Source organism: Labrus mixtus, chromosome 19 (genome assembly GCF_963584025.1).
Source record: "Labrus mixtus chromosome 19, fLabMix1.1, whole genome shotgun sequence".
NCBI lineage: Eukaryota > Metazoa > Chordata > Actinopteri > Labriformes > Labridae > Labrus > Labrus mixtus.
In genome coordinates, this window is record NC_083630.1 from 21,208,210 (window position 1) to 21,222,224 (window position 14,015).

A 14,015-nucleotide genomic window follows, 5' to 3' on the forward strand; every position below is an offset into this window, starting at 1 on the left:
TTTGCAACAAGACGAGATGTGGTTGATAATCGAAAAACATGCACCTTCCATATCTGAACACCTGCTTGGAGCATCCAGGTGACACGATCTGTGACAGCAGCATAGCGTGCATGTTTACAAGCAGGTGAGACACAGACTCTGCAAACACTTGAATGCACATTAAATTAGGGATTTATCTTGGGTATTCGTTATAGATTCATGATCCTTGGTAGTCCTCCTTTTGCAACGTAATACAAAAGAAGCTAATGTTACCCCACACTGAAAATCCTGCAATGTCACTATGCATGTTTCACATTAAGCATTATTGCAGCACTTCTTTACATACTGTTTCAAATATATTTTTCCTGATTTATTATATAACATTATTTTAGGGGAGACATGCTCTCATAAGCATTGTAGAGTAAATGTCTAATTCATTAACCAGTGGACGACAAATGGTACACTAGGGCATAATGAAATCGGAACAAAATGAAAAAGATTCATTATGGTTTGGGGAAAAAACCCTGTCGCATCATGAATTTAATACATTTTCCATTTGTTGTTTCCCAATATCAAACAATGGAAGACAGTCTCAGTAGGAGAGGACTAACAATCACAACAAAAGATTACCAACATCAAACTCTAGGACTTAGTAATAAAAAGTTGGAGGTTCATTATTTTGAGGTCGTTCTACACAAGCCTTTGCTAAATCAAAAGGGAAATGACATTTCAAGTTAAGAAGGATTATAATTCCAATCTCTCATTACCCTTGCAGGATAGTGTGTTAGCACAACAAGTTTCAGAGGCCATGTGGGGAAGTAGCTGTACAACATAAAACCTGAATCATTGGAAAAATAACTACATTTCCTGTTTCTGTGCTGTGGATTACATCTCAGTATGTGTCTAGAGGCAAGTAAAGGGAATTATAAACGGCCCATGAAATGAGTGCAAAGAGGACGGAAAACATTCAAGAACAAAACATTTCAACACAGGACAGGGCTGCCCTGGTCATGTATCCTCCTAAACCTTTTTTTCCCAATTATTTGAACTCAACATTTTGCAGCGATTTTTCAGAAATGTCTTTGCAGTCAGCATCATCCTTTGTTATTGTGAAAGGTTTGTCAAATAAAACCAAACTATTATCTGACATAGTAGACAATCCATCATAGTTCTCAATTTTAGGTCTAAGGGATGTCATCAGTAGATATGGTGAGGGTTTTGGTGTTTAACTCTGTCTGCTTGAGTTACAAGGAGTATCAGCAGCTGTTCTGGTGTCAACCCACTGCTAGTATAAAGAGTAGAGGTTCACTCAGTGTATTTGTACTTCAAAGAAGGCAAAGACGTCATTTTGAGCTCTGCACAGGTTACCCTGCCAACACAACCATGACTCACTGTTTTCATTTGCATCAAGACCAAGCTAGAGCGTCACAAAGTTAGTCGGAATGAAAATCAACAAGTTTACTAAAAAAGCTGTTGCGCATTTAGTGCCATAGGCTTGTAGAGGAAATACCTGTAAGTTTTTTTTTTTCCACAAATCTGGCACTTGATCTTCTTGGCTGAACAAACAAGACTGTTTGCTTATGAGTCATACAGGATAACTTTTGAACCGAGTAAACACACAATGATTTTACTTTATGTAATCTGTTGCAGTCACCGAAATATGATGCAAACACAAATCCCACACCAAAACATTGAACATTGGTCTCTTAAATCAAAAACAAAATAACACACGCACACTTTATGCCTGAGAAAAAACATTATTGATAACCCCTTACAGACACACATGATTAAATATCTTGTCTGAAGAACATGAGCATGCAGTATGTGAAGGTCTAGGTTTCCCCTGACATTATAGAGGCTTTTTCAAAGCATAGAAGTCAAATGAACAGAAAATAAACAATGTTTTGGTGTCATGTAAGGGGCACGCTGCTTCTGTCCTCTGCTTTCTTTGTTGGTGTTTTACAAGAGGCGGGTGTCTGCTCCTCCGCTAAACACAAACCCACGCTAAATAGGCCCTTGGAGACGTCTAAAGCAGAGATTATTAAAAGATTCAAGGCATGTTGCAACAGTCATTAAGCTTGTATAGCATTAGCTATGAAAGTCACTTTCAAGCTGTTAAGAATTTAATTTAATTAAAAACTTTCCAACCAATTCCTGGGATAAAAATTATCAATATCTTCTCCAATCAATACAAGTTATGAATTTACTTTTAATTACATTGGTTAAATTACATTACTCCACCATATAATTAGACATAATCTGAAGACAAATGGGCTTTGTAAATAGCACAGAATGCAGTTGAATGAAAAAAGTTGGATTTTGGATAAATGAAATGTTTTCTGTAAAACATTTAAATGCATTTCAAAGGCCCCTACTTTCAGCCTTAAAAATAAAATCTGCATCAAAGGCATTGCGGTTTATGACAAATGCATGCTCACTCTGGAGTACACAGTCTTTGAAGGCCTGCTCTCAGCGGTTGATGCAACAGATGGCCAATCCAGTCAAACTGAGTGAGAACCGTCTTGCTCTAACAAGTACTCTAACAGGGCTCCTACTCATTTTGCACGTTGCACGCTTCTTTTCACAGCCACAGTTTCTTAAGTGGTTTCCAATATTTGGGTCAGTGTTTAATGCCACACTAATTAAAGGCAGAGAAGTATGACCATCAAAAACCATGTTGTGTATCGCTAAAAATCGCGACACACTTGCGTGGGAGTATTAAGAGGTTAGGGACTTTAAGGATAATCCCAAACCATGAGCAGCTCTGCATGGAGTAACAGGAGAAGCGTATCAGAGCTATGTACTGGCATGAAAGGACACAGCGTGTGTCCAGAGCTGAACCATCTGCCCCTGGTAAGCTTATCAACAGGCCCTGTGTTGTACACTTTCTCTAGAAGTACACAAAGAAAACAGCTTATTCTGTTATCCAGACACTTGTGAACTTCACCTTCAGGGCCTTGAAACTAAAGTACAAGTGCTCAGACTACATCCATCAGCCACTGCTCCATGGTGGCTCTAAATAAGTTTGGGAATGTAAACATACGAGCACTTCAAATCACTAGAAATGTGTCATCAACTTCAACTGGCTCATTTCTTTAAACACAGCTGAATTTGGCATGTTAACACACTCAAATCACGGGTAGGGACAAAAACAAAGTGCCATATTTGGCCTCAATTGTTACAATGTGTGCAGACTGACCAGCCAAGCTTGTTGAAACTTTCACACAGCTTTGTTCGCTGCCCACAAACACACAAAACTGCCAGCGATTTTGTAACAGTTTCATGTGAGCCTTCATTTAACAACCCCTTGTTTCGCCGTTTTAAAAGTGAAGAGAGGCTGTGGTTCCCAAGATCACAGCCTCTTCAAACTTTGAATGTAAAAAAAGAATCTCCGAAAAAAAACTCTTCAGTTGCAGTAGCATCCTTGCAATTCCCTCAGCTCTCAATTCTATCAGTTTGAAAGCTAAAACAGCAACCGAGCTACCGTTAGCGATACAAATCAGACTTGTGGTCTGAATACATTTAAACGAAACCTTTTATTAACCATGTTATAAGTTGAAACTATAAAGGTTCTCTCTGGTGTCTATATACAAAAGATTACTCTAGAACAGTTAAATTACATTGTATAATAAAGTTAACTGTTTGGTATATATAAACACACAACTATTACATCTATATGGCACAGAAAGACCCTGACCTTGCAGTGGATTGAAAGGCAGGGACTTTTGTGTTTCTCCAACTATTGAGTCACTGTGGTTTTAAGCTTGAAATGTGAATTATGTATCATCTAAACGTCTAGACAGTAGCACTTGTGAAGAAACAGCCACCTGCATGACTGCGCTACACACAAGGACGCGTTCTCATTTCATCGAGGAGCTGACACAAACATTTTTAGAATCTATAAACCAAAGCTTAACCGACATGGCACAGGATTTGTCCTCTTGTGTAACTTGTCAAACAGATCTTCAAAACTAGCCCTCCGTGAACCCCACTTTCTGACATGCTGATGAACCCTGAGCTTCGAGAGTTAAGGAACCTTCAAGAAGAGCTACAGTAAGGATCCAATTAAACCTGAGCCTGGCCCAGACCAGCCTTTGCACGCTTCTGCAGAGGATATCAGCTTGGCAGATTGCAGCACGCTTCCCCAGGCTACATCTGACCTGAAGATATCCCGATCGTTCGCAGCTGTGATCCTTACAGCCACGGTTCACAGTCTGGGATTTCCTCTCCTGAGGAATTGGGTGAGCAGGGATAACGGTCTTTTGTGAATGGCACACAGGCACAAGTATTCTTGGATATTCAAGGAAGGCAGGCAACTGTAGGTTTATCAGAAATACGTACATATACGTAAATATGTAGACATTTCTGAAAAAGCCTACTTTTAAAGGTCTGACCATGCAGGGATATCTTTATCTATCCTAACAAAAAGAAAAGAGTGTATAGGCAAGTGTTTAAGATTACTTGAAAAAACAAAACAATGGTTAAGTAATGATGAAAAAAAAGCTGACACCCCTACCTTTGAGGGTATTTCAATCTGCTCTGCCTCTTACCCCAGAAAACATAAAAATACTATCAAATCACCAACTCTCTAGTTCTCGACACACACCATAATCTAAGAGTGCTGAGACTTCACAGTGGCAGTGCTGCTTTCTGCGGCTGCCACAGATGCAGATAGAGGAGAGACAAATGAATATCTTTTTCACAGCACGTGTTCCTTCCATTTAAGGTTCCCGAGGAAAATAAATGACTCCAATAAAAGTTGCCACGGCAACGAAAGTGTGGCCTCCAGCAGGTGTTTTCAGCTCAGGAGGGAGAGCAACTCTAGAAGAAGGCAATCAGGAACACTGAGCCAAGGCGCACACCCCGTCTAAAATACACATTACAAATAAATAAGACCAAGGACAATCATTTACCAACCAAAACTCATAACAGATAATGTAACTATTTTTTAACATCTACAATTCAAAGAAAGATCGAACCCCCACCAATAAACTACCATATAACACCAAAAGGACATCATCTTTGTAGCGTAAACATGCCATGCACTATTTGTGCACAATAAAAATGCAAACTGTAAGGCCTGTGATACAACATGTGGTATTTATATGACGCTCCATTGTACTTATAGGAGAGAGAATCTGTGTCTAAGATGTATAATCTGGGGGTTTCTAATATCTCCTTAATAATCAACAGCATTTCAGTATGCAAGACAAACATATATTTAAGATATGTTTGATGTGCTGACATCATTATAGGCTGCAGCTGTCCAATAGAATTGTCCTTGGGATTCCCAACAAGCTTAACAGACTCCTGTGAAAAGCTTCTTATTCAGTGCACATCTAAGAATTTCAGTCAGATCAGACGAATGGACAAAATGTTCCTATCAGCTTAATACAATGCCGACTGTGTACTGCCTCAACGAAATGCAGAGATGGCGCTAAACTGCAAAGCCTTAAAACTTAAAAATATATTTAATGTCTGCTGAAAGCCACAGATTATTATTAGAAAAAGTACATCTCCTCTTCACTGCAACTACTAAAGGTCAGAAAACGGGGCTTGTTGCTGGTAATTATGTGTCAGATTTTTTGTAATGAATCAATGCAAGGCAGAAAAATGCTATATTGGTGAATTAAAGGAGCCACAAACTGTCTCCAAAGGACCCTGATTTGGCTCAATTCAGACAGGTGAACCCTTTAAGTTGTTTACTTCCCATCAAGATCACCAAAACTCCTCGCTCACATCTTCAATTGACATAATTCTCAGGTCAACGTGCGGTCACCCAGTCACCTCACAGCACAGCAAACGCTCTATTGTCGCTGGACAGGAAGTGGGTCAGGGAGCTAAGCCATGCACAGCCTTGTAGTAAAACTGTCCTCTTTATCTCTTCTGTCACGCTGTTATGTAATGCCGCTGTGTGTGTGTGTGTGTGTGTATACAGTAGGGGGGGGGGGGGGAGCAGGATTTCTGCTGACTTTGCAGGGGCCCTGTAATGTGCTTTCCTTGTGTTTGTGTCTGCTGAGGCGTCTCGGCGGCACTCAGAGGGTCTCCTGCTGATGAGGTGATGGAGAGAAATTCAGCAGAGGGGACCAGGGGGGTAATAAACACAAGCTAATATACCTCTCTATGATCCCTAACAACAGGCACTATTAACTGACAATCCAATAAAATGCAATTCAGGTATAAAACAAAGCATAAATGGAGGGTAAATTAATTGACCTGTTCTACTGTGGGATGGTCAGCTCAAAGTACGCTGAGCATGAAACAGTCTACCTCTTAACTAGATTCAACCAGAAAGCGGTGGGTTAAATCAGATGCACTTATAAGGCTTTACAAAAATCAGTCTGTAGGCCCAACGAAGGGTTGTTAAAAATGTCAATACCCTGTGATTGACAACAAAACAATCAATGTTATAATCAATATCATCCAAAACTACCAAAGCTTTCAAATTCATCAGACATGGGAGACATAGGTGAAGAGGAGAGAAACTAATCCACCAAAAATTGGTGGTAAACACTCACACCCTGTCTGAATTTGATAAAAACATTGGCAACACTTCGGCACCAAATTGTTGCCAATGTATTTGTTTACTTAAGATAGCCTGCAGGAGTTTACTTGCAGTGTTGTTAATTAAACAAGACATTATCCAAATATTGGGCGCCTTCTAAATTTTTGTTGATTTGATATCGAAGCAGGTATCATGGATTTTTTTAACTAGGATCATATCAACTTAAAAAAATTATAGTATTAGATCCGACACGATGCAAATCAATTTTTAAAGAGTAAGATTAAGATTTTTAAATGGATAATGTGAAAATACAAACCTATTTTACATAAGACTCAAATATGGTCCATGCGAGAAAACAAACAATAAACTAAATATCTTGCAAAAAAGGCACCATGTACGAGTCAAAAGCAGCTCTTAAAGGCGATACAAGCATCCCAAGTTGTAGGAAACTGACTCCTGAAATATTGAAAGAGCTGCATCTTAAGACAAACTCAGAAGTTCAGCTTTTTAACAATATTCTACTTCCAGGATATTTGAAGACATTACATATTAAAATACCAAAAAAATCCAAATACTTACAAGCTACACATTAAAGAAGAAGCGTGCATTTATCTGCTCCATGCTTTTGGAGTCATTATGACTTTAGTATTTAAGCCTAAATCTCACTTTCCATCAATGAACTGACATGCTGTAAGTATGGCTGCAGCACTCAACACTCCCATTATCCTGCATGCACATGTTATCTTGAAATCATGAATGAATCCGCCTCTGGGACTACTACAATCATCCCCATACCATGCATGTCACAACACATTATGATTCCCAATTGTTGTGCAACTCTGCAGGTTTATATTATCAGTTAATGGACTGCATGTTTTTTTTTTTCTTCCTCCCTTCTCCGCCGTCTGCATGCAGTGTGCAGCTCACATGGCGGACTCTGGAGCTGTCAACACGCAACACCTAGCTGTCAAACCGGGCTGGGGAGGGGGGGCTCAGTGTCTCCCCCTGGCATTCGTTCACGGAAGGTGCACAACGTCCAAGGCCTATCCCGCTTTGCCTTTACCGAGAAGAAAGTCAACAAAATGGTGGAACAGAAACAAGTCACGTGATTTCTTTGTGCTTTCGGGCGCAATTTCAAGTGAAACAAATTAACACAACACGGCTAACGAACACAATATCAAACCGTCGTGACCTAACAAACACACATGTGGTGGAATTGGCTGGTAAATTTGAGTATTCGTCGTGCTCCGTCGTGTGCAGGAAAAAGGCAGACATGGCGGCCATTTTGCACAAGCTTGCGCAGGCAACATAGCGGCGCTCCACGATGTGAAAACACCGCCAAAATGATCCACCGAAAGACGGGTAGCAATAAAAAAAAAAAACATACCGATTCCTCCTCCTTTTCCATCCCAGTTGGCATCTGCGGCACCGCCCGGTTGATTGAGGCATACTCGTGCAGGTCCGGCAAATCCTCGCAGCGGAAGACGGGCAGAGGCTTACTAGCATCCAGCGCCCGTGCCCGAAACGACAATTTACTCATTTTTATATTAAAATCTGCAGCATAAATGTATTCGATCTGCTAGGAATGATAGCAGGTCTGCCTCGAGTTCTCATGGATGAATCTGTGACGGTCTCTAGGAGTCAGCCGGTCGATTGAGGGCAATCCGTAGAAGCGCGAACAGAGCCGCGCAGGCCCGGGTCTCGGTCGCTCTCTGTCGGTCTCTTTTTTTCCTAGGCTCCGCTGTTCCTCCACGGTTCAATACGCCATGGCCAACATGGCGGACATTACAAACTCATGCAGCTCGCAGCTCGCTCCGAGCGGCCCAACCCCCTCGATCTCACCAACAGCCATTCCCACGCAGTTTAGCACGCGTGCGCGCTCGGGAGACCCTTGGGGTACTGGGGAAAGGAGGAGGAGGAGGGGGGGGGAACCGAGGGAGGGGGCGAGATGCTGGATGCTGATGAAGGGATGCGAACTTCTCTGGCTCGGGATGTTCTCATCCTATAAAACGCGAGGCTGCTGCTGACGCACGAAAACACATTTATTCTCTTTGTGAAAAAGTGGTGAAATAAAAAAATAAAAAAACTGAATGACTGTCTGCCGCAACACAACACAGCCCTAAAATAGATTATATGCATGTGCTGAATACCATGTTCCCTCATAAGCAGACAAAGTCAGAGTGTTTTTTTTTTAGCCTTATGAGGATAAAAAATATCACACTTTGATTGTGTGTTTAATTGGATATAATAAAAAAAGACATGTTCTGCCTATAGGGCCAGTTGTTTTGCAAATACCGCCCCCATGTGTTACAAACAGTGCATTTCTCCACTGGTAATGAGTAAGATGTTGCTTTGATGCTAATGTGCCAGACTTATAAACAATGTTAAGACACAGTTTAAAAAGTGAATAAACATTCACATATTCCATATCTTTAAAAAAAAAAAAAACACAAAATAAAAGTGGTTTACACACTTACTGTATGTAAAGCACAAAGTATGTACTAATATACTTGTTGTAGCGTGTGAGTACATACTATACATGCACTGGCAGAGGTTGGACACAATAAATAAACATCTTACAATAATATGTCATGCAGAAAATATTAATATGCAGGAAACATCAATTAATTAGTTAGTAAAGATGGCAATGTCGATAAAAGCTGTTAACTACATTTAAACATTTGGCCACCCAGAGATTATTTTTCTGAGAATTTATGGCTGAAAAGGGCCGGAGAGCAATTATTATACCTACTTATAAAAGCAAAGACTTTTTGATAAATAGATTTATAATCCTAAGTGAGAATCCAATGAAGCACTTTTAAGATAAAAAACATGCTTTTTTAATATTCAAAATGGTGATGTAATTAAGATTAAGATTAAGATTTACTTTATTGATCCCCGCAAGGGGAAATTTCAGTTTTTACACTCACATAGGCAGTTTGAACACACACATAGGCTGAAATATACACACATGCAGAAACAGGATCCTATTGACATGCACTAATGGAGAGAAGCCAGAGTGACGGGGCGGCCCACAGTGGGCGCTCCTGAGCTGATGGTGGGGAGGGGGCTCTGTGCCTTGCTCAAGGGCACCTCGGCAGTGCTCAGGAGGTGATCTGGCACCTCTCCAGCTACCAGACCAACTTCCATATTTGGTCCACACTGGGACTTGAACCGGCGTCCCTCCGGTTCCCAACCCAAGTCCCTACAGACTGAGATACTACTGCCCAAATTATGTTATAATAACCATTTTTAATTGTTTTATTTATTTAAAGATGTTGAATGGTTTTTGGGGGGTTAAGATCCATGACAACATTGCTTAACTGGTTGAGTATCTTCATGTTGTAGCTTCATAGTCTTAAGGCCCTGACACACGAAGGAGTTCATCGGCCGTCGGTCCAAGTTGGACCGTCTGTGAGCGGTCGTCAACCTAGTTTTTGCGGTGTGTCAGGCTCCGTCGCTACCCATCGGCCCTCGATTTGAATTGGCGTCGGCAGTCGATGAGAGGAATCTCTCTGATTGGCTGTTCGGAGGTTTCATTTCTCTCCAGCTCTCGACACAGGTGAGCATGCCGCTGTAGTATCCATGCTTTCACCCGTTAGTGCGGTTTCTCCTGATTTGTCGCCTCCGCCTCTTCTTTTCTTTTTCCACTAGAAGACCAAGGGCTGACAACGCCAGCGCCATTTTCAACTTTTTATCAGACATAATTCTTGATTAGTAGGCTACCTATAATACGAGCGGTGCGCGACAGCGGTGTGAAAATGGTCTTTTTCTATCATAACAACGGACTACCCCTTGCCTGCTGGCATGGAGAGTTATTTCCTCTCACATACGAGGTGGTTGGCCGTCAGCTGTAGTCTTTGCGGTGTGTTCAACTTTTTGGCGCCACAGGCGGCCTTCGTCTGCACTAGTTCTTTGCCGTCTGCTTGGTGTGTCAGGGCCTTCATTCCTCACTGTCAAATCGGGAGACATTCGGCTGCTGCTGGTGAAAAGCTTCATGGTTGGTAAATTCTTCTCATGCACGTTGGATGTACTGCAACATTAATTCCATTTGACCACCAGCTTATGTCACAAACTACTGATGCTTATCACCTGTTTAAGTCTTAAGGCATTTCGTTTAGCACAAATGATCAGACCACATTCGAGGTTAACCAAATGAAATGGATTGTCAATTTTTTTATATTTAGGCCATAAAATGATGAACATCTCACTTATGCTTGAATTGTTATCGTAATGTGACCCAGGAGGGTTTAATGTTTAAAAAAAAGGAGTCTTAAAACATTGGTCACTATGATACTCAGCACTGGTCAAAACCCGCACAATAACATATATCCAAACATTGAGCCGTAACTGGGAATTCAAAGCCTGACAGTCCAAACTGTCAAGAGGTCTAACTAAGTGACAAACTCCTAAGACCTCATTCAAGACCAACTTCCTCTTTGCAAGATAGAAAAAAAGCATCATAGATTTTTCAAAGTTTAATTTCAGCATTATTTTTTTTGCTTAACCACAATCCCTTTAAACTGTTTGCTAACTATACTTATCAAAATGTTTTGTGCAAATGATGGACGGAGGCTGAGTAAAGTTTTGCACAGCAACATGCCTAACACATGAAATTCTTCAAAAATTACCTCTTCATGTCTCAGTGTGCAACAGCGCCCTGACATTTGTCTAAACAGAGACAAAGTATGCATAGACGACACACATTTTAATCTGAATAGAATGGGAAGAACAAAAATGAAATCACCTGCAGGAGTGGGCGAGAATTCCTGTGGGCATGAGTGAATGACACAGTTGTAGGAGGCTGACATGATTATCATCATCATCATCATCCATTCGGGAGCAGTAGGCTCATATCTGCAGACCATAATGGAGACCTGTGAGAAAGATAGTGGAAAGACAGACACAGTTGTGTAAAACACTTCATCATCAGAGAGTAAATTTTGCTCTAATTACACGGTTAATATGTCCTATTAGACAAAGAAATAGGCCATATTTCAGCATCTCTTCTTATTTTTTCCCATAATTTAAGTGGGAATTATAGATGAAGACAAGACACAAATACAAAAATAAAAACTTAACTTTCAAATAAATAATAAATGAAAATGAGTGCAGCAAGGTACAGAGAGAGTCTGAAGGTGAATTAAAACATTAATACAAGTAACATAATCAGTAATAATCAATGGTCATCATCATCCATGTGTGATTTTTCGTAAGCAAATACAATATTTCATTTCATATTTGATTTATTTGCTCAATTCAGTGTATGGTTTCAACACCATAATACACAACAAACTAAATATTTTCTCATAATGCTGAAACACTGTTCATGAGAAAACAGGATATTCAGAACAGCATATAAAGGTTAACTATGTTACTGTATATTACATATAGCTCAAAAACCAATATAAATGATGTGCAATATTATATAAGAGAGATACGGCACTATAGAAACATATATAATGTAATAAAGAACATGTGATTATAATTATAATATTGCATAATGCAGTACAGTATTATATAATAGGGTATATATGATGTATTATAATATAAAATGGATCAAATCACACATTATAAAGCCGAATATCTGTACATATATAAAAACATTTTCAAGTATAGATTAGAAAAAACAGTCAAGTAATGATACCAGTTACAGGAATACCAGCAGTAATCTGAATTACATGGAAAATACATAATCTGACATTTGTTTACAACTAATCCCCCTATACTCGTTAAAATAGTCACAAGACTGTTTCATTATGTAGATCAAGTTTTGATGCCACAGCAGAACAGAGTGCACATTAAACGCAGAGACACACACACAAGAGAGGACGGAGAAATACAGAAAAGAGAGTCCGAAATTGTCTTGTTTAAATGTGCACGACAAAAACACGAAGCCGATTACAGCGCAGCTTTTAAAGGGTTTATCATCCGTGTCAGAAACAGCTGTGTTTGCACAAGGAGCAGCGACACCGAGGCTAGCTGACAGGCTGCTAACGATAGCTTAGCCCACTTACCCTGACCCTGCGCCATTTACCAGCCAGCTAACAGTTTGCGGACAACCTGCCAACACTTTCATCTCAACTCGCAACAAACTTCTCCGCGAATCAAAGGAGGTCACTTATGGTTTCAACGCGAGTACAACTAACCCCGAGTCGAAGTTGTAACTTACCTGCTGCTAGCAAAGCCACAGGGGAGGATGAGGATGATGATGATGATGGCAGTTCTTCTAATGGTTGTCATGCTAGCTCAATGCTAACGCTGGTTAGCTCCCTTCAGGACGCCTCAAGAGGAAAATTATTTTTGAATTTTGTTATCTCTGAAAGTGCCGACAATTCACGAGTAGAAGGTCAATGGTAGGCGAAATGCTGGGCGCAAAGAAAGTGGTATCCTGTCGCTGAGGGTAAAAGTTGAAGAGTTTTTGAGGTTACTTCGACAAAAAAAGAAAAATCCAAACTGACCACCAAGCCACTTTGCAGGCGGATTGTGATTGGAGGGTGAATGCCTCCAATCACCTGTGGAGAGCTCCAGGAGGATGAGCTCACTTAGTCACCCCGCCCACCCCCTAATAACAACAATAACAACAATAAATATCACAACAATAATAATAACAACAACAATAATAATAAATATGACAATAATACAAATAACAACAACAATAATAATAACAACAACAATAATAATAATAATAAATATGACAATAATAACAACAACAACAATAATAATAATAATAATAATAAATATGACAATAATAATAACAACAACAACAATAATAATAAATATGACAATAATACAAATAACAACAACAATAATAATAACAATAACAACAATAATAATAACAACAATAATAATAATAATAAATATGACAATAATAATAACAACAACAATAATAATAAATATGACAATAATAATAACAATAATAATAATAAATATGACAATAATAATAACAACAACAATAATAATAATAAATATGACAATAATAATAAATATGACAATAATAATAACAACAACAATAATAATAATAATAAATATGACAACAATAATAATAACAACAACAATAATAATAACAATAATAATAATAAATATGACAATAATAATAACAACACTAATAACAATAAATATGACAATAATAATAACAACAATAATAATAATAAATATGACAATAATAATAACAACAACAATAATAATAATAATAATAATAAATATGACAATAATAATAATAACAACAATAATAATAATAAATTTGACAATAATAATAACAACAACAACAATAACAATAAATATGACAATAATAATAACAACAACAATAATAACAATAAATATGACAATAATAATAATAACAACAATAACAATAATAAATATGACAATAATAATAACAACAACAATAATAATAATAATATATACAAAATATTTATTCGAATTTATTTATTTGTCTGTTAGGGACAGTGCATATTAATGAACAGCTGGCAGTAACAATGCCAGATTATAGCAGAAGTGCTAGTTTCCATCTGTTGTCCCTATAGGCAGGTAA

The 14,015-nt window shown here is 38.8% G+C and overlaps 1 protein-coding gene across 2 annotated transcripts in view; it reads right to left on the bottom strand.

Annotated features, from left to right (window-relative positions):
• epc1a (enhancer of polycomb homolog 1 (Drosophila) a) overlaps window positions 1-12,898 on the bottom strand; it is a 32,047-nt gene extending 19,149 nt beyond the window's left edge. The window contains exons 1-2 of one of the 2 annotated variants that reach the window (XM_061065073.1): window positions 12,657-12,898; window positions 11,232-11,361 (exon numbers count right to left, since the gene is read on the bottom strand). Coding sequence is in view for 1 of the 2 variants with exons in the window: in XM_061065072.1 (XP_060921055.1) it covers window positions 7,872-8,024 (153 nt within the window). In the remaining variant the exon portion in view is untranslated. Of the gene's footprint in view, window positions 1-7,871; window positions 8,355-11,231; window positions 11,362-12,656 lie in introns of those variants that run through there. The other variant, XM_061065072.1, reaches the window with a different exon arrangement.
• Between the last annotated feature and the right edge of the window lie 1,117 nt (window positions 12,899-14,015).